Consider the following 22,062-nt stretch of genomic DNA (forward strand, 5'->3'; position numbering starts at 1 on the left):
AGAAATCTGTCTACACCCTATAGGACACAATTATTAATTTCAGCAGGGGCTTCAGCCTTTCATCCTTCTTACATTTACAAAATGTGTATCAGTGAACGGAGGGCAGGAATCTGCTGGAGCAAGTGCTAAATAAAGCACAAGTCACCACAATTGTGCAATCAAGAAACATGTTTCTGCGGAAGTTGAGGTTGCAACAGGAACAGATTACAACACATAACAATAATTGGCAAACCAAATCGGTCTGGCATTTGCCACAAGCCTTTGGACTTTGTCAATGCTTGTTTTGTTTCGTCATTTTTTTGTGAAACTCTTTGTTGGGTGAGCCGCTGGACAATTGTCAATATATTAAAAAAAAAAAAAAAAATGGTCAACAGCTAATATGTTTGGGTCTCAAAAGCACACATCGCCATAGCAGTCCCTGGCACTGAATGGAAGTACTGTGAAAAAGCACAACGCAGATGCTCGCAGTGAAATTAGCCAATGTCTAAAGTGGGCTGACCCACTGTTCTATGCTCTATGCTGTAGTGAGCAGAAGAAATAAGAATGAAACAACTGACCTATAAATGAAGATAGATTTCTGAAAGCCCCTACAAGTAAATGTATTATATGTACATTTTAGTAAAATCAAAAGATGTTGGCTAACGCCGGACCTAAAAAAAGGTTTCAAAAGAATTCAGATATATCAGATAAAATACATTTAAATAAATTGTGCACGGTCAAGTCATGTTTTTCTGGTGAACATTGAAAATTAGGGCTTCGGAGAGCACTACTGCGAGTTATATTAAAAAATAGTTAGCCTAAAAAATGGTGGCGATTGAAAGAAAAGAGGTTGTGAGCCAGGGAACAGAGGAGAAAGGAAGAGAGTGACAGAAGAAAGATTTAAGAATAGATAGCAAGTTGGAATAAGAATGAGGAAAGTGATGGGATGTGAAGGAATAAGAAGAGTGAGAGAAAGATAAGAGAAGTAAGGCACACGTAAAAGAGCAGACAAGGAGAGATAACAGAAAATGTTGGAGAGCGGAGGAAATAAGGGTAAAAACAGACAAACAAAATTATAAGTGCAAGAAATTGGGGATACAGGAACAAAAGGGTTGAAATGTGCAGGGCATGCAGAAAATGTAAGAGGGAGAAAAAGAGCGAGAAAGTCTGAGAAGGAAGAAGCATAGAAAAGAAAAAAATAGTTACAGGTAAGAATGTTTGGTAGAAGGAGAAGAATGATGAGAGCGCAGTCCAGAGGAAGAGGGACAGAGACTGAAGAGAAAATTAAAGAGTAAGAGAAGGGGAGATGTAAGTGAGAAGCAGTAGTAAGAACATAAGGTAAAAAGGGGGAGGGGGGAAATGAAAGAAAACAGTTATATGGAAACCGTTTTAGCAAGACAGACTGGATAGTGAAAGCAAGCAGTAGTGAGGGAAAGGAGGCACAAAGCAGAAGAGAAGAGACTCTGAACAGATTGAGGATCAGGTGAAGAGAGAAAGAGAATTAAGAGGAGAGAGAGTTAGAGAAGGAAGAAACAGAATGCCGGTGAGATAGTGTGTCCTGCGGATGAGAAAGGGACAGCCCTTCTCAACCCCCCTCATCGTTTCCCCCTCTCCACCCTTCTTCCTTCGGCCTTCCCTCCTATCCTCTGCAAATAGCCCTTCCTCACACTGTCCCCTCAAAACTTCACTTCCCCCTAATCTGTTGGTGCTCATATCTTTCCCTACCTAACCATGTCCTTTCAACACTTCCCAAAACAAACCTAGTGAGACCGAGAGATACAGAACGAGAAACCGAGACACAAAATAGAGAGAGAGAGAGATATATATATATATATATATATATATATATATATATATATATATATATATATATATATATATATATATATATTGAGATTGAGATTGACGGGGGAGATGGGAGTGTAAAGGGGGAATAGTGGTAATCGGGAGGGGAGGAAACCGGGAGTACCAGCAAAGAGACCAGGAGAGGATGAGACCAGATAGAGGGAATGAAGAACGAACATGGTGAATTGAGTGGTCGTCCCTCAACATTCTGGTTTCTCACTTGACAGAGAAAATATTCTTTATTAAGTGCCTGACCAACACGGAAATTTGGTAATGGGAAGCAGGAGAGCAGGTCAACATGAGAGGGAAAAGGAGCTAGACATGGTGACAGGGAGAGGAATCAGAGCTTGACAGAAAGACACATTGAGCTTTTCAGAATTCCAAGGTCGGCCTCTATCAAGCCACTCTGAGGTAATAAACTGTCTACATGCCACACACAGAGTCTTCCCGATAGACCTATTCAGTTGTGGGAGCGATAACTTGGTTTCTGGAAAGATCAATACATGAGGTTTAGGGAAGGCAAATCTTTTACAAGGGTTTACAGTGGTTGAAAGGAAAGGATTAGATTACCAGATAGTGCATGAAAAGGATAATGGCAAATACATGTAATTACTGTTTTAGAGTACTTGCTTCCTTCTCAAAACTCTACCTATGAAAAAATCAGTGTCTTTATGACTCACTCTTTTCCTTAGACTGATTGCTCCAATTTGTCCCAAACCTTTTTTGGTTTTGTTTCAGATTTATCCCCCACCTCCCCCCCCCCCCCCCACCACCACCACCACTCCTTCTGCAAGACTTGTTATGCTACCTGTGAGCCTTTCTCCAAAAGGGTCCTCTTTCATGATCCCTTTGCTTCACAAAATATTTTGACTGAAAACACTCATAATGCCTTTTTGTAAAGCCATATGTACAAATTCTGCAATAGTTGCATCTAGTAGCCAAATTTTATTTTATGCACTGCTGCTACTTATTTTCCCAAAGAGTGCTATTATTTATTATTCTGCTTTAACTAGTGTTCATGGATGTTGTAAATTTGGGTATACGTTCTTTGGTGGAACAGCAGCATGGAAGCTCACGCTTTGTGCTTGGTTTCTGTGTTTTATGCATGGCTCTTCATCCAGTATCCCTCAAATGTGGGTTAGATTTCAAGCTGGAGAGACAAAACATAGAATACTGGATATAAGGTGTAACATTGAGTTACCATGCAGTACCATGGAGTACATATCAAACTTTCCATTTCTTCTATTTCATGCCCTTGGGGCATCCTTCCCACAGAACAGCAAGAAAGTTTTCTCCTTCACTAACACTCCATCCTCAAAATAGTGTAAAGAGATTTTATGCATGTAAGTGCAGTATGAGCATACTTAAGCAATTTTTTTGGCTAAGCTTTGCTACCTGTCGCCACTTATCTAAACCTCCTTTGGGGGAAGGATGCGCAGATGTTTTGCAATCATGTTTAAAGTCATATTCAACTGGCCTAGTGTGTTTTAGAATTAAAAAAATCACTGATAATGCTGACTCTAGAAAAAGATTTCACATCCTGCCAGGTCTACTGGCCCAGTATATTTTAAAATGCAACGTTTGCCATACATCTTGCTAATTTTCCTTAATGGAGATCCCAACACCTCCTGTAAAGGTTATCAAGCAGTTTTGCTGAGATCATTCCTACTGGCCCGGTTTGCTTTAAAATACACTGTTCACCACATATTGTCCAGGTAAATGGCCCGACCCCCCACTATTACACATAGACCCAGAACAGTGAAAGAAGGCCCCAAAAGTATTTTTCAATTAAGTTCTTAAGATGGCCCCACCCCTACTGTTCGATGTCTTAGCCCCCGCCCACCCGAAAAGTTCAAGTCTAGTTGCGCCCCTGGTTGTAAATGTGTAGATTAATGCCATGCCAGTAAAAACAAATGTAGCCCAATAGAACATGTTATATGGACCTCCAAATCTGATATTTATTAATCTGACATTTCCATGCCCTTAAAACAGTAAGGGTGCCACTGCTTAACCATCATAATGTTGATCTTCCCTGTTCACGCTTTGGATCTTTGCTTTGACATAGTGCTTTGGACCTGATTAAACGCCTTTGTTAAGAACACATAGCACACCTTCATGAAAGCGCAGCATAGCGTAAACTATCTGTGCAGACGCATGGAGAGTAGTATGCGTTTTGTCATCTCTGGTGAGAAGTGGGGAGGGGCATCATGACTGACTCAAGGCTTCACCTCTTGGGAATCATGCCCCCTCCCTGCAATCTACAATAATAATAAATAGAATAATACACTCTGTGCATATGGATATGTGCTAAATATATTTAATAAATAAAACATGTGCCCCAATGCTATACCCAGAAGAGTAGAAGATTCTGCCTTCATTTTTAACACCACATACTTTTTTACCTAGTATTTGTATCTCTTTGAGGTTGGACTGAAGGATTGTGCTTTGTGCCACACTCTAGGGTGCATCGTGCCACAGAATTGTGATATGAAAATGGCTCAAATGCCGCCCCCTCCCCTCCCCCTACAAGAAACTTAGGCTCATCCAGCCAGTGAACAGAGAGAGAAAGACGGGCTTCTTGGACTCCAGCGTTCCTCTGGGTCCCACCAACCACCAGATTTGGGCCTGTCCAAATGGTGAAGAGCAGAGAGACTTCACAGGCAAAATGATCCCATCAGGCACAGTGTAGGTTTATTTCAATGAGTGTGTTCCGCCAAAGTTGTAAACGGCATGCAATGATTTGCCAAAGATATGAAGTGAGCAGTACATTTTCCTGTTTTGAAAGGCACTAAACCTAATCTCTGACAACATGTCTACTTTTTGAAAGCTGAGCTAAAAAGAAGTGACGGTTCGGAGATAGGCACAGGCCTGCACTGTTCAGTGAAGCTTTAGATAGATTGTTTATTTGTACTAAAACCCTACAGCAGCCGAGAGAAATATGGTACAATATAGACCTGCCTTCACTGGAATTCATATGAGCCGGAGGCATAAAAAAAAACTAAGGTGCGTGCCACTGTTTAATCGTAGGCCCAGCTTGCCGTAGGACACTGAGGAAAAACAATCAAAAGTTGAATTCTGTCTGTGGAAGCAGGAGTGGTTAAAGGCCTCTGCAGCCATAATCACACTGAAGCAGGCACACACTGGTGCTGGAGTCGCACTCCGTGACCCGTCGCAGTGTAAGATCTGCAGAGGTTCTGGAGAGAGTAAGCACTAGGGCAGAAATAACGTCTCTGATGGCAGTCATTGCATAGGCCGAGATCTTGCATGGAGAAAGCTCTGGTGCAGCAATGACATCCAGTATCCAGGGCATTTTCTCGAATCATACAGTAGTCTGTCTTTGGTTTTTGGGCTATTGGTCCCTTGGATAGAACGCATGTGCTTGTCTAGACCATTCCCTCTGGCATTGTTTAGAAGTCGTCCCAGTCAATTTGTTTTGTTTTCATTCTTGTCACAGGTCAACTTTTTGGGCTCCTGTACTGGTGGGTTGGGACAGCCTGGTACCGACTGACTACTTCTGCGTCACTTCTCGATGTCTTTGTCCTGACTCGGTGAGTGCTGGAATTTGAAGATCTTCATGAATGAAGGACAGCTGGTGGTAGTTTAGATAACAAAACCAGGACTCAGCGGGTGGTAGAGGGAACTGTTGTATAGGAATTCATATCCCCCCCTGCACTAGAAGATTTATCATAATCTGCTTCTAGTGGCGAAAAATGAAACTTCAGCTGTTGGGGGTCTTGCAGCACTTTACAGGAGTCTGCCCCCTGTCTGCTAGCTGATGGTGAAATGTTGAATTGCATCTTTAGTGGGTTTTACAGCGCCTGCTGCAGTGGGAGAGAGAATCCAAGTGTCCTGCTGCTCAACCCACGTTGTGAAGATATGTCTAAAGGAAAAAAATATGTCTTGAGAAGTAGAAATGCTTGCTTCCTTTCCTGAAGGCGAGGTGTCCTACTGTACCCGTACCGGTGATACCCAGTTGTGCAGGAAACATGTGATTTGCAATTTATCTAAAGTGTTTGTTTGTCTCAGCAACAGCTCCGGCCTCAAGAAGGCACTCCTGCTGCTCCTGCTTCTCCTGCTCTTGGCTGCCACTGCATTTGGTGAGACTGCATCACTTCACAATCCATTCCACCCAGTTGCATATCCTCTGTGTGCCCTTGTGGCAGTAAATTCCAATTCCTATCCACCATCTAATAATCTGCATGAGGAGTTTTTTGTTTTTTTTGCTAGAGCAGAAGAGGGTGTTGTTTGGCTGAGGCGGAAGGAGTTGGGGGCTGAAGTGAAAGGGGTTGTTTTGGACTGAAGTGGGAGTGGATGTTTTGGGCTTGTGTGAAAGGGGTTGTTATGGGCTTAGGTGGGAGGGGTTGTTTTTTGGCTCGAATAGAAGTGTTTTTTCCCTCCACTGGAAGTGGTTGCTTCTGCCTGAGGTGGGAATAATTGTTTTTGGCTGAGGTGACAATGGCTGTTTATAAAATTTTTTATTTTTGGATCAGATGGACAGAACTGTTAACCCCTTTGCTGCCAGGCCTTTTCCCCCTCAGGTGCCAAGCCTTTTTTTGGCTGTTTGGGACAGTTCGCGCTTAAGACCTCATAACTTTTTGTCCACATAAGCTACCCACGACAAATTTGCATCTTTTTTCCAACATCCTAGGGATTCTAGAGGTACCCATACTTTGTGGGTTCCCCTGAAGGAGAACAAGAAATTAGCCAAAATACAATGAAAATATTGTGGGTTTTTTTTATTTTTTTTTATTTATTTTTTTGAAACAAAATGGGAAAAAGGGCTGCAGAAGTTTTTTTTTTTTTTTTTTTTTTTTTTTTTACTGAAAATGGCATCAACAAAGGGTTTGCGGTGCTAAAATCACTGTCTTCCCAGCTTTCAGGAACAGGCAGACTTGAATCAGAAAACCCAGTTTTTCAACACAATTTTGGCATTTTAATGGGACATACCCCATTTTACTATTTTTTTGTGCTTTCTGCCTCCTTCCAGTTAGTGACAGAAATGGGTGTGAAACCAATGCTGGATCCCAGAAAGCTAAACATTTCTGAAAAGTGCACAACATTCTGAATTCAGCAAGGCGTAATTTGTGTAGATCTTACAAGGGTTTCCTACAGAAAATTCTTCTCTTTGTGGGGATATATAGGGCTTGTAGGTTCATCAAGAACCCTAGGTACCCAGAACCAATAAATGAGCTGCACCTTTCAATGGGTTTTCATTCTATTCCGGATATACAGCAATTCATTTGCTGAAATCTAAAGATTGAAAAATAGGTATCAAGAAAACCTTTGGATTTCCAAAATGGGCACAAGATAAGGTGTTGAGAAGCAGTGGTTATTTGCACATCTCTGAATTCCGGGGTGCCCATACTAGCATGTGAATTACAGGGCATTTCTCAAATAGACGTCTTTTTTACAGTCTTTCATTTGGAAGGAAGAAATGTAGAGAAAGACAAGGGGCAATAACACTTGTTTTGCTATTCTGTGTTCCCCCAAGTCTCCTGATAAAAATGGTACCTCACTTGCGTGGGTAGGCCTAATGCTCACGACAGGAAACGCAACATGGACACATCACATTTTTACATTGAAATCTGACCTGTTTTTTGCAGAGTGCCTAGCTGTGGATTTTGGCCTCTAGCTCAGCCCGCACCTAGGGAAACCTACCACACCTGCGCATTTTTGAAAACTAGACACCTAGGGGAATCCAAGATGGGGTGACTTGTGGGCTCTCACCAGGTTCTGTTACCGAGAATCCTTTACAAACATCAAAATTTGGCTAAAAAAACACTTTTTCCTCACATTTCGGTGACAGAAAGAAATTTCCCTCCACCCAGCGTTCCCCTAAGTCTCCCGATAAAAATGGTACCTCACTTGTGTGGGTAGGCCTAGCGCTCGCGACAGGAAATGCCCCGAAACACTATCTGGATACAAAATTATCAAATACAACACTACCTGTTTTTCCGGGGGAGGGGGGCCCTGTGTTTTTGGTCCTGGGCTCAGCAGCCATCTAGGGAAACCTACCAAACCCAGACCTTTCTGAAAACTAGACACCCGAGGGAGACCAAGGAGGTGTGACTTGTGTGGATCCCCCATTGTTTTCTTACCCAGAATCCTCAGCAAAGCTAAAATTTTGCTAAAAAATCAAATTTTTCCCACATTCCCGTGTGGAATCACGCACGGGCCAATTTCCTACCACCCAACGTTCCCCTCAGTCTCCCGGTAAAAATGATACCTCACTTGTTTAGGTGGGCTAAGTGTCTGTGACAGGGAAGAGCCAAAACATGTTGAAATTGAGGGGGAACCAAAGCGGGTCCAAAAGGGCAGTTTGGAAAAAAAAACAAAAAACATTTTTAGGCTGAGAAGTACCGCAGAATTTTTATTGGTATAGACAATGTTGGGTGGTGGGAATTTTGTGGATTCCTGCAGATTCCGGAAGGTTCCATCACAAAAATGTGGGAAAAATGTGTGATTTCCAGCAAAGTTGGAGGTTTGCAGGGCATTGTGGTTAAGAAAATGGTGCGGGTGCATGTGAAGCACACTACCCCAGATGTTTAGTTTTTGGCAGTGTCTAGGTCTTGTGGATTTTTCTACATGGCAGCGTCCCTAAGTCCAAAAAGTGCTGCCCTCACCATTCCAAGTGGGACGACTTTGAGAGTTAGCCAAGCTCTCATGGCCCAAATGTAAAATCAAAATCAAATGTCCTCTTGCTTGCCATGGGATAAGATGTTTGTGTGCGGGGGAGAGCTGAAAGACTGTTACCCCCTTCAGTTGGGGTGGGGGCATAACCAGGCCCATACTGGTTGGTAGCCACCACCCCACAAATTTTTTTTTTTTATTTATTTATTTATTTTTTTTAAATTCCCTGGCATCTAGTGGTCATTAGACACTGCTGGGGGGTCGAGCGTGAAAGGGGAAGAGATTCCCTTTCCAGTCCTGACCTTGGCCCTCAGGGGGAGCGCTTGCGCTTCCCCTGAGGGCCGGTACACGGACATAATGGTTACATCCGTGGCGCCTGAGAGGCGCAGCCACGGATGTAACCATTACGTCCGTGGCTTACAAGGGGTTAAAGAATCAGATGGCAAAGGCTGCTTGTGGCTGAGGTGGAAGAGATATTTTGGCTGACTTTACAGTGGTTTTTCTGTTTAGGTGGCAAGGGCAATTTTTGCCCATGCCAAAATGCGAGTTTGTGGCTGAGTTGGAAAGAGGTGATTCTGTGCCATGCTGTAGGGCCCTATTTTGCTGTCATGCAAGCGTCTTTTTTTTGTATGAGGAAAAAATGTCTGGGTAAAATTGAGTGTGATATAGATGTTTTTATTAAGCTGATGATGGTGGCTGTTAGCTAATGCTGCAGAGAATCTTTTAAGCTTAGCCTCTGGGGATTTTTTTAGGCTGGTGTGAACAAACTATTTGGTGTCAACTAGTCACTGTACATTTGATTTTTATTTTATTTTTTTCCGACTCCAGGGGCTTGGCATTTCTTCCCCTTAGTGTTAGGTGCCCTCCGGCCTTCTTCGGCACCAGCGCCTGTCTCACCAGCAGTGGTGCCTCCAATTTTAGTCAGTACACAGACGAAGGAGGATGGCAATGCATCTCTGATGTACCAGGTGAGTTTCCAGACGGCGAGTTCTAGGCCAAGAAGGAAAGTGCAAGATAAGAACACTCACTGATTTGGAACTGAAAAAGCACTGGTGACGCTTCAGTCTGGCTTACAACTGAGAGTGCCTCTTTAGGCACTGATGAGTTTAAGCACTCAAGATATCACACATGCACTCTGACACTCATCCTTGTACTCATATATCCATTGCTCCACCTACTGACTCGTTCTTGCATTTACCCACTTACCCAGAAGTGATAACAGAGGCACACAAACATAATAAGATAATGTACGATAAATTAAAAGCTTAAAAGTAGGAAAAAAAGAAAACATGCAGCTGATTAAAAGTTGTCAGACTTGTAGTTCATATACAAAACTAAGTTAAACCTGGCAGTGGGCATCCATCTTACAGTGGTATTGTACTTAGTGTATCGTTTTAAACTTCCAACATGGGTGCCACATTTAGAAGCAATGTGTTTGTGATCTTGGAGGAGCAAAACCAAATATATATATATATATATATACTGTGCACAATAACAATTGAAGACAGTTTTTCAGTAAATATTGCACAGGTGTCCTTCTTTGAATTCTAAAAGGTTGTACAGCATCACTGTCGTACAAATTCCCCTGTCCTAAGAGGGTATTGCAAAATTATGTCAGTGCATATGCCCTTCCTCAAGGGTTTATCCAAGGAAGTAACCAAAACCCTTGCTTGCTATATTAACAAGTGAGAATCCGTGTAACAAAATTCCCATCTATATGCATAAACACAGTATAATGACAATCACATTAAAGCAGTGGTCCCCAAACTTTTTTGACCCGTGGCTCCCTTGACCTATTGGCAGTTGGCTGCGGCTCCCCACTGTGTTATTTTTGTTTTAGGGAGTGGGGTAGAGGGGTGGGGGTCTTATAAGCCCGCCCTCTGGAGTTCTTCCATTTTGTTCCCTCAAAAATTCTTGTTAGGAACTATTAAGGTATTATAATCATAGATGTAGCAAAATAAAAAAAATATAACAGTTGTTTAATAAAAAAAACATTTCATTGGTTAAGACATAAACAACGCTCTTCAGCACTGTGGTCTGCATAATGATTTTCTTTAAAACTATTATTTTGTTCCTTAAAGATTGCCTCCAGCACAGGGAGCTCTCCTTCAAGTCATTCTAGTTGTCAAGGAGCCACTTTTGATATATAATAATTCAGCTCCACTAATCAGCACTACTATATTTCACTTTCAAGTACTTTACTAAAGTACTTTACTAAAGGTACCAGCAGCCACCATTATCTTAACTCTGCTTCTGTCTCTTCTAGTGTCTGATGGAGTCTTTGCACTCTCCTGTCTCAGACCTCAGTATTTGTCTGCAGTCTCTGATTCCTTCTCACTACTGTCGTGTGTCACAGTCCCTGTCAATTCAGTTCTTATTATGGTACAAAACGCCGATGGAGGTCCACATAACACCATATCAAAAAAGTAAAAACACATTTATGCATTAAACATGTTGCATACTATCATAGTTATAAGAACTTTTTCCTACACTACAAAAGATATTAAAAAGTCTTCCCACCAACTAACATTAACAAGACTAAAAACAGTGCCCTTCAGGATTAAATAAAATATATTATTAAAACAATACCACAATTTCCTTAAAAGTGACACCGTAAACATACTTAAGTCCAACACATGCCTCTGTTTTTATTTCTGCATTGCTCATAGTTTGTGTTAACTGTTCGGACAGATAGGAGCAATTCCTGTGCTATTTTGCATGTTGCACTGCCATCTAGTGGTACTAGAGGGAGTTTCAGCTTAGCAAAACATGTTTGAAAGCCAGCTTGAAAAACGAAAGAAATTACACTCTGAATATTTACGTCGTGGCGCCCCAGGGTAGTTTTGGAGGCGCACCAGGGTGCCACGGCGCACAGATTGGGAACCTCTGCATTAAAGGTATATTAGCTTTAATAAATGCTTTTCACAATAAATGAGTCAGGCCTACCATGTTGTTGTAAATTTTCATAGCAAAAGATTTAGACCTAGGGCCAGTGATGTAACATCAGGGCCATTGGAATTGTGTGATTGTTTGTCCGCTAGGTTTTTCACATAATTATGTATCTTCTGCACACATAATCCATCACCTGCTGCACAATCTGCAGATTTTAACTAAATAAATATTGCTTTTAATTCCAATGGTTCCAAAGTTAAAATCGCAGCGATACCTGTTGCTGTGCAGTGAAAGGTACTTAGCAAAAACCCAGTGGTCACCTTTCTGTTGCTTATTGCTGTGTCTGGGTATTTAACTGAAGTGTAACCTATGTCCACATTGTGTTAACAAGTCTAAAAATGACAAAATAATGCAGTAACACTATCGGAAAATGTGCCACATTATGCTGCAAAATTTGCCTTTTCTTGCCACTTAATTTTGTCAACTCTGCTGTATAGTTTGGCCTTTCACCGCTCCATAGTTCCAGTGGCTCTGTGTAACACATTCCATTGCTCTAATCAAGTCTGTAATCTTTATCTTTGACTTATCACCATAACTAACTTGTTCTACTATGTTCCCATAAGCTTTCCAACAATGCCACTATTGGTTTCCAGTCCTAAAATGACAAATATGTACAAAGTTACAATTGGCAAAACAAAATAGGAAGCTCTTTCTAACACGGTATAGTAATGATTCTCAAATTGCAAACTTTGTACCCAGAGTGTTAGTCACAAGGGGTACACAACACCAGAATATTTGCCTACTACATAAATTTGATTTTGGTAGGATTCCCTATAACTAAATACCTGTCTACAAGCTTTAAAACTGTGTAATAGCAGTCCACCCTTAAAGACCTTTAAACTTTCATATATGCTTTTAACAATACATACATTAGGCCTACAGACTATGTGGTAATATTTCTTAAAAGATCGGTCACTGTCTTGTCACCATAACCAACTCAGTCCTGCTTTTCCACAAGACGAAAAAAGAGCAATAATGGTACTCTGTTTCAGCAGTAGCAAGCAACGTCTGCCAAATCAAAATCTGTACTCCAAGAAAATTTACATTTTGTAAGAACCGAAGCCTCTTTTAGTAATTCTTCTTAAAACTCTTTTTTCCATTGATCGCAAAGTTTGAGATAGCTGCACTTTCAGAAAGGGTGTAAAGAAGTTGATAAGGGAAAGCATGATTGCTGAAGTAGACTAGATTAGAAGGAGGCAGAAGGCAAACTTAGAGGGAAGAAGAATGACGTGAGAGAAGTGATGAAAGGAGGAAGCAGCGGAGGGAAAATGCTGGTTAAAGAATGAGAAGAGACAACAGAGTTTTAAAATGTTGATCTTTGGTGTTCCCCTTGTGCACAGAGGTCTCTGGTGTTATGACAGTGATGGTGGGTAGTTGGGCAGCTTTAATCTGCACTGCCTAAATCTGTGATTGTCCTGACCATGGAGGAAGGGTTTGACTGCTCTGTTACGAAGAGTGAGGTTTACTTGAGATGGATCCCATAAAAATATACATTTATTCCAGATTGAACAACAAGATGGTACAAGTGTTCAAAATATACTCTTAAAAAAGGTACTACTTACAATACTAGTGTTACATGCAAGTGACTTATTGTTCTCTGTTATCTCTTTTACTTCTTTCCCTGTTGCGCCCCTACTTACAGCACCTAATGTCACGACTGGAAAACTTAGAGAGCCGCTTCCAGTCATTGACAGCTGACTCGACTTCCTGGCGGAGGGAGGAGTCCGCTGGCCAGACAACTAGAGATCAGTTGTTAGATGCTGTTGCGGGCCGTGCAGGTTTATCACATGAGGAAGCTGTAGTACTCCTGGAACAGATGATGAGCAGAAGAGAGGCAGAGCTGAGGCAGGACCTCAGTGGAGCTAGTGCTGTCCACCTGAAGGTATGAAGGTGATCTGTTAGCCCTGTTGGGGAAGGTCAGGTTGGTGCCAGGAACGGACTAGTTTAAAATCAGTGTTACAGGTTAATTTCAAAAGTGTAAATGTCACATGTCTTTTCTGTCCCAGACATTAGTTTTCTCAATCCCTACGTGTCACAGAATTCTCTGGCACTTGTTTTGCTGATCCCCTGGTTGCCTATTTGCGATATTCTTAGGTGCTGGTGTCTGGCATTCCCTGGTACCCGCTTAAGGGATCCTTGCATATCTGACTACGGAATCCATGTGTGCCTTTTTTCATAGTCCATGATTCTTTTTTTAGAATTACCCACATCCCTGATTTTTAGTTCTGAAATACCCAGATGATGCTTTCCAAATACCTGGATATTTTGTACTACACCACATCTGGATTTATTTTTTTAATTGAGTTCTCCTAGTCCCATTCCATTTGTTTCTTTTTTGAGTAGTCAGTTGTTTGCATTCCAGGCTCTGTCTGGTGGAATTCCTGAGTTTTACTACATTTTGTAACTAGGCAACACTCAGTCTGGCTAACTAAAATTCTTGGACATTTGTTTCTTGAGGTTTTTGTTGACCCCTGCCCACTGCTTTTCGGCCCCATTTTACTAACTTCCCAGACATTTGTACTGAGCATCACCAGTGGCTGTTAACTGACCATCTGGCATATTTGTTTAATGGACATCCAGGGTGATATGTGAATAAACATCTGGGGCATTTATTTACAGAAGGTCTCTAATGGTTCTTTACAAAGACAGAAAATCTGGGGAATTTGTTTACTGAACATCTCCAGTAGCAGTTGAATAAATGTGTGGCCCACTTGTTTACTAAGGGCCTGAGTTAGATATTGGCAGACAGGTTACTCCGTCACAACGGTGATGGATAATCCTGTCCGCTAAAATCTAAATCCCATTATGTGCTATGCGATTTAGATTTCGACGGAATAGATATGTCACCGTTGTGATGGAGTAACCCATCCCCCAATATCTAAATCAGGCCCGAAGTCTCTTGAGCATTTGTGTGCTGTATATCCTGTGTGTGTGTGTTTAATTTTTTCTAAAGTCGGATGCTGATCATTCTGGACAATTCTTTTATGACCGTTCCTGGAATTTGTCTACTGACTATCAGAACTCATTTCAGAAGGCCCAACCCTGTGGGTCCTTTTTAGTAGTAGTATTATTATTTCTACTTGTAGAGCCCTACTGTTACTCAAAGATGTCCTGGCGCTTAGACGGGGAAGTAAAAAAACATATTAACTAAGTGGGGAAACTCTGAGGCAAACAAAAGCAGAACTTATTAAAGTGTATAAAGCCGGGTTTTAAGGGATATCCTAAACGCCAGGAGGTCAACAATTTGGTGTAATTGTGTAGGCAGAGAATTCCACAACTATGCAGCCTGCATCGAGAAAGTGCAGCCACAAGTCTTCATGTCTTCACTTGGGTCACAATAAGTAAGTTAGCATTGGCAGAGCGTAGCAGATGAGAAGGTCTGTAATGACGGAATCTTGATAGTAAAAAACGAGGACCAGACATATGTAAAGCTGTGTGTACTATACACAAAGCCGTAAACTCAATCCTCTTTGAGACAGGAAGCCAATGCAATTTATCCAGTGCTACTGAAGAAGAACAAAGACTGAACAGAGCAATCTTGGCAGCAGGCGTCTAAATCCCTCATCCGTTTGAGATAGCCAAAAGCCCCAAACATCAAAGCATTACAGTAGTCCAGACAACTCAAAAATAAGTGACTGGACCACTTGCGGTCAATGTTGAGAGGGGAGAAACAGTAAGATTTTGCTTACTGTTCTTAGCAAAGACACGTAGAAGAGTTTTGTTCACTTAAATAGAGATTGAGAAATCTACTTCCACATAAACTCCCAAGTTACAAACCACTGGAAAGGAAGCCAGAATAGTGTTTGAAAGTAAAGGCCAAAATTGTCTTAAAAAGGAAGTGGGCATTACCAATGAAGCAGTGGAGAATTTCTGTATTGTCCCCATTGAATTTAAGTGAATTCATTCCTAGCCAGGAGGAGTTGTTATGAAAGGAGTTGAGTGGCAAAGGATTAGATTGATCTACTGACAAAATAATTTGTGTCATTGGTGTAGTTCATGAAATGAATTCTATGGCTGTGATTTAATTTTGCCAGAGGTTTCAGATATATGTTAAACAAAGTAGGACTAGGAGAAACGCTGTGAGAGACTCCCAGACTTCTCTGGACTTGGATACAAAAGGAAGGAGGTGTATCACTTGTATTCTGCCAGCAACATGGTGCAAAAACCACATTAGGCCCACTACTTAGGTTGAGGCCTTCTACTCCTAATGGTTTTGGGGCTTGAGGTATTATGGATCCTGAAAAACTGGGTCAAGTATCCCTTTAGCACTTGACTCTCCGTGGTACCGCAGGTTGAGCAGTCCGGGAATTTTCGTCAGGGAGGGGGTATTTACAATGCAAACACCAGCTACGGCCCGATTGGCACAATAGTTGATACCCTGTTCAAAGCCATCACCCTCTGGCATACAGGGTTGCAGACTTTACTCTGCAAATAGACTACAGCTTTTTCAGCATGGCAGTAACACACTTTTCATGGCAGACCCCTCAGGCATATGAGGAGGTCGACTTTACTCCACACATGGACAGTGTCCGATCGGTGCAGCAGCCGCTGCCTCACTTCTTCCTACAGGGATCCCCTCACTTAAAGCCTGCACCCTGCAAGGGCTCTCCTCTTCCCCACTGAGCACACTGGTCTTGGTAAACAGGCAGGCACTGGTGCTCCAGGCCAGATGGTCTTGGATTTCCAGGGGTGATGTCTCATCACCCAGCCAGTAGACGGGCAGACCTTACTTCCCAGTCCTAGTCACAGGTAGAAGACTTGCAGTGCTTCTCCTACTCAACATACAGCAAGACTGTCTGCTTGACATTTGACAGTCCAGGGGGCCTTAAACTCCCCTTCTTGTAGTCCATTTTCTGGCACTAAATGTGTTTTAAGGTATGAGTCTTTAAAGCTTTTGCTGGGGGTGTGCTTCCTTTTGAAATACCCACTCCTCTGTTCTGCCTTTCCTCCAGAAAGCAGTCTGTTGCAGCAAGAGTGGCTCCAGATATGATACCCCCTACAGCACAGGCCATGGGACTGACTACAGGTTCACTCCTGGATGTCAGCCACAGTGATGTGTATCAAAAGGTTATCCCAGGGCCCCAGCCCTGCTGTGATTCTTCTCATCCTCCTCTGCTTCTAAAGAGCCCAGACCCCTTTCCAGTGATCTCTCTCAGAACCCTTTGAAGTGTACCAAAGAGGCTGGCTTTTCCTCCCTCCATTGTGTCTCCTGTAGGAAGCTAGCTATCTGTGCCAATGTAGGGGCACATTATGAAGATAGTACAGACGACCCTTGTTGGTACATAGAGGCTGAAAGTAATAACCCTAAATGTTCCTTTTTGTAGTCTTTTTGGCGAGCAGTTTAGGTTTATCAGAGGGTACTGTCAAGCGTTTGTTGAACACACACAGTCAATAAATGGAACACACACTCACTCAAGAAGGGACTCGAGACCAATTTAAAACAATAATATTTATTTTTATATATATATTTTTTTAACACCAAGAACTTCGAACTTGGGTAAGCACTCTTCGAGTTAGTGAATTTACAAGGAGAAGAAAATGCACTGTTAGCAGAGCAATGCGGTAATGAGAAAAACATATACTGCATATGGTCACTTGCCAGCGACTTACAGGACTCTCTGCCTGGACTTAAGGTGAGTGGGGGTGGAGGGGTGGCCACGGTCAAGGCAGCATCAACTGGTCATCTTGGTCAACTCTGGGGTCTCTGGGTGCAGAGGTGCTTTTCAGGGTCAGGTGCCATGTCCAAGGCAATGGGAAATGGTCCTGTTGAAAAGAGGCTGCAAGCAGAGACTGAGGCCAGTCTGGGTGAACCCACAGGTGGGATCAGGTCTCTGGCACTCAGGCTGGGGGCTTGTGTGCATTGATGCTTTGTCTGGTGTGGTTGCGTTGCTGTAGTTCCTCGCGGTTCTTTGTTTCCTGCAGAACGAGGCTACAGGAAGGGACTGGGGGACCAGTCAGACCAAACCCGGTTGGGGAGGGGTGGAGCTCTGCTCTAGAGGGTCTCTGGACCACTTTGGCACTGTTGGTTCACTTGGACTCGAGCTGTGGGGCCCCGGTGCAGAGGTGCTTTTTGGTGTCGGCCGGCAGCAGTCAGAAGGGAAAACTGGGCAGCAGAGCCCCTTTCAATGCTGGGTTGGTGCATACTGATGTCCCTTTACGGTAGGTCTGTCTTTGGGCAGTTGGAGTGTGGATTGGACCACCAACAAGCCTTGGTTTCTGCAGGGCTCAGATTCCCCAGGGTAAGGGGCAGTGAGGCTCCAGGAGGGCTCAGCATCTCAGGACTTGGGTGAAGTTGCGGGGCTGAGCTCCAAACAATTTTCTCCTGGCCTGTTGTTCCTTAGTGGGCCTGGTGGCCAACGGAACAGAGTTTTGGACTTTGCAAGCAGTGCCTACAGATGCAGGGAAGCAGCTCCTCCGCTCCTATGGAGATCTTTCCTGGTTGTTGAGTTGCTGGGCAGTCCTCCAAGGGTTTGGGGAGGTTGTCAAGCTCCTTGCAAATTTGATCCTGGCGATTGTCGAAGTATAAGCAGCCTGGCAGGATCTGGAGCCAATCTTTGGTGCAGGTATTTAGTTCTCGTTCTCTTGGTCCTTCTTCTTTCTTACTCTGTTCCCAGTAGTCGAAGTTTTGACTTGATCTGTTTTCCTGATGTCAGGGGCCCCCTAAATAATACATTTAGGGCATTACGGGGAGTGTAAGGTAGTAGTCAATGGGCTGCTTACCTCTGGGGTCACTACAGCCCCTATATGACCACATCCTGCAAGGACTGGGCATAACCCTATCCCGGAGTTCCTGATTTCACCACACACAAGATGGTGGAGTTCTCCTTTTTCGTATTCATTTCAGGTAGCCCACCCGAGGAATGTCACTAGCCTGACCGTGTAACACACCCCCTGACTATCGCACTTCTCGCCTGTACTGGTGCCAAATGGGCCTTAGGGTTGTCTCTCTCAGGTCTGGGGGTAGCCGGGGTCGCATATCAAAGGCAGCAGGGATTTTGAAGTCTCTGGCTTTGGTAGGCAGATTTACTAGCCATCCTTCTGGAGGAGGTAATAACACCTCCTGGTGGAGCAGGCTTTGTTTCTGGCCTCTGAGCACTTGGGCTCTCACCTCCAGGGTGTCAGAAACGTGTCTGTGGTGGCAGGCTGGTCGAGATCAGTCAGCCAGCACACTAGAGGGCTAGTGGGGTTTCATAGGGCACCTCTAAGGTGCCCTCTGGGTGCATGTCATAAAAATGTAATACTGGCATTAGTATGGGTTTATTAAGATGAAGTGTTTGATGCCAAGCACCATAGGTTTCAGTGAAGCCATTATATAGCTGGGTAACTCGTTTTGACCCGTGCCCAGTAGATACCTTAATATGGCTTCCCTGCTCACCTGTAATATCTAGCAATGGTACTAGACATTACAGGAGCATAGCTGCTCATGCAGGCATGTCCTCACATGTGGTACAATGCACCCCGCCTCAGGACTCCAAGGCCTGCTGTAGGGGTCACTTACATATAGCCCATGCATGTTTTCAAATATAGTTTGTACCATGTCATGCAGCCTGCAATGGCAGTCTGTGTAATTAGTGTGTGGGTCCCTTAGGGTGGCTTAAAACATGCTACAGCCTCGGGCCCTCTTTAGTACCCATGCCCTAGGTACCAGGGGTACTATTTACCAGGGACTAACAGAGATGCTAAAGTCAATGTCAATGGGGTTACAATCAGACTTTACTTGTTTTAGGTGAAAGAGCATTGTCACTGAGGTATGATTAGCAGGACTCTATGCACTGTCGGAGTAAGAAAAACAGCTTGTAGTAGTTCTGAAGGGGGCAAAAAGTAGGGGGGGGGGCATCTGCAAAGAAGTTCAGTTTACTACATGTCCCGCCCAGCTCTCAGGAATGCAGCAATCCACAAATTTGTCTGGGAGAAATCCTCTACCTCCTCACGCTCCTCCAGTCAGCCTTGGGCCTCCCAAAGTGGAACCATAGCCTTCCATCTGTTATGCCACTCACAGGCACACATACACATGCAGCCACCCACGCACTGCACCGAGCTACATATTTACTTGATGTACTAGTATTAAAAGTAACAATCCGGATGCGCTGGTCCCTTTTTATAACTACATTTATGACATAGTCAACTGGCTAAACAGTAACTCACTAAAATTCAATGAGGACAAAACAGAGTTCCTATGGCCAGCAACAAAAATCCCTATGAAACTCCCCTTGCATTTCTGGCCACTGACTAGAGAAGCCAAACCAAAACAACCAGAAGTGGTGCGTAACTTAGGAGTCACCTTCGACAATAAGTGATCTCGGGCGAGCCATGGAAATAAAGTAACAAGTACTTGCTTTTCGCTTCTCTGAGGCTTAAAAAAATGTTTTACCAATATTGCCACAACAGGCAAAAACCTTGATTATGCAAAGTGATTCTCAGTAGGCTGAACTACTATAATGTACTGCTACTTGGAGTACCGGAATACTTGCTAAAGAGACTACACCAAGTTCAGGCCTCCGCTTAAAAATTGTCATTGAGTAGGCCTTGGAGGTCATCTGCCTCCAGTGCCTTGAAGGAACTTCACTAGTTTCCAGTAAAGCTTTAGAGCTTTATGTATTGTTCTTAGGACACTTCGGGGGAAAAGGCACCATCCTCCTACAAAGAAAACTAAAAAGAACAACCTCAAACCTAATTTCTGTGGCAAAATGAAGTAAAATGAAACAAGGCGATCGAGCCTTCATGGTCAGAGCAGCTCAGCGCTGGAATAAGTTTCCAGACGTCCTAAGAGCTGAAGTGGATCTAGTATGTTTTAGAAAAAAAACGTAAAATGTGTCTCTTTCTTTTGTAACCCCAGGATCCTAGTTACAAGCCCTAGTTAGGTTAGCAGCATACATGCCGTCTGTATATATGCCTCAGCGCCAAGATAGTTGTAAAGGGAAAGTGCGCTTTGTAAGTGTTTCAAATAAATTATAGTGGGTGAGGTAAGCACACACCAACGGACCTTAACATAAGTGGGCCTGTAGGCCTTCCTCCAGTGACGCGTAAAAAGGCCTGTTCACTCCTACTAATCACTATATGCTATGATGCTACCCCCGCACTTGTGCTACTTAACTCCTGATAAAGACAGTAGCCTTTCACCGCTATGAAGGTAGCACTTTGGGTGCCCCTCCTGACCCAACAAGGCTGCAACTTGCGTGACAGACTTGTCACAGCACACACGTATGAATCGTGTTCACCCAGGACTTCAGAAATCCGCACCATGGATCCAGATGTTGTTGCAGCTGGGGCACTAAGGGCAGGGGTGCACGTCTGTCACTGCGTGTCCCAGTACTGACCATGTTGCATTTGTTTTCCTGGCCATGAATGCACTGCTCACTTACACTTTTGTAAACCAAACTTGCTGATGAAAGGTTTGTTGGAATAAGCTTATTTGTTAACAAAATAGGCCTTATTTATTATTTTTTGTTAATAGAAACTCCTAGATTTTTGCTTACCAAATATAACGCGCTTTTGCGAACCTAAAAGGCTTTATTTTTTAATTACTTATTGATTTTATAACAAGTGTAATGCATGCTATTGAAACATACTTATGTGAGTAATCGGAGAAAGTCATCATGGTTTAACAGACTGTTCCAACCTTCCTGGATCTTTTCCGAAAACGTTTGACGCGTGTTCGTTATCTTTCCAAATGTTTGTTTCCAGAACATCATCACAGGCGTGTTTTTACTGAACTTTCCAGGCTTTGTGTGCACATTTCTGTAAGAAGTTTATTTCTCGAACCTTCCTTTAAGTTTTCTGAACAGCAAATCAGTTTTTTTAAAATTAAGAACCCACCGGCGTATGTTTTTTTTTTTTTTTGTACTACTTGATGGTTCTGTTTGCCCAATCCGATCTTGTTGGTTTTCCTTCATGTTTTGCTTGCTCATACTTCACGTTTATTTTTTTTTATTCCCTCAGGGGGAGCTGAACACACTCCGAGAGGAGCAGCAGTGCGACTTGAAGGGTGTCCTAAAGCAGATGGACCAGCTCTCGACGGTAAGCTCGGTCACGGAGCAGCCCTTTTATTTTGCGTGTAGTGTTTCAGAGAGATGTTGTGGTGCTGCTGCTCGAAAGGGCAGTGAGTGACCTCGTCGATGATGGCACAACAAGTGAATACAGTAGAGAGGTCAAAAACAGACTGACCTCTGTCAGTACTGTACCTTTTGAGGAATATCCGAGAACCCAGATATGTATTGTTAATTGAAATTTTTGAATAGCGAACTAGTTGGCCATTGTTAAAAAGACAAATATTTGAAAAAAACACAAATAACAAGCTTTATCAAAGCCAATTCAGTGGTATTACCTGACCTTTGAGCCTTGCCAATTTGTGTTGCCAGTGCTGTTCCACATCTGCAAAAATAATACATTTGCGTATTTGCTGATGTAAACCAACATTGTCACAAAGTGCAGTGGTGAAAACACATGCATACATCATGCGTGCACACACATGCTTCATGACGCTAAAGTGACCGAACTGTGATGCCTTATATACATGAATGGGTTAACATGCATGTATTGCATGTATGAGTATTTGTCTTGATACAGCAACTATTTAAAAAAAAAATTATGGTTCCATGATGATGTACACCCATCTTGTAGTAATGTTTAAATAAACAATAACTAAAAAATGCAAGC

General features: G+C 42.9%; 1 protein-coding gene across 4 annotated transcripts in view; it reads left to right on the forward strand.

Moving 5' to 3' along the window:
* Positions 1-22,062, forward strand: part of SUN2 (Sad1 and UNC84 domain containing 2) — a 177,495-nt gene that overhangs the window by 74,784 nt on the left and 80,649 nt on the right. For 3 of the 4 annotated variants that reach the window (XM_069231309.1, XM_069231308.1, XM_069231311.1), the window contains 5 exons: positions 5,279-5,372; positions 5,851-5,921; positions 9,283-9,422; positions 13,049-13,288; positions 21,346-21,423. In XM_069231309.1, coding sequence (XP_069087410.1) covers positions 5,279-5,372; positions 5,851-5,921; positions 9,283-9,422; positions 13,049-13,288; positions 21,346-21,423 — 623 coding nt within the window. The remainder of the gene's footprint in view (positions 1-5,278; positions 5,373-5,850; positions 5,922-9,282; positions 9,423-13,048; positions 13,289-21,345; positions 21,424-22,062) is intronic. The other variant, XM_069231310.1, reaches the window with a different exon arrangement.

The sequence above is a fragment of the Pleurodeles waltl genome, chromosome 4_2 (genome assembly GCF_031143425.1).
Source record: "Pleurodeles waltl isolate 20211129_DDA chromosome 4_2, aPleWal1.hap1.20221129, whole genome shotgun sequence".
In the NCBI taxonomy this organism is placed as follows: Eukaryota; Metazoa; Chordata; class Amphibia; order Caudata; family Salamandridae; genus Pleurodeles; species Pleurodeles waltl.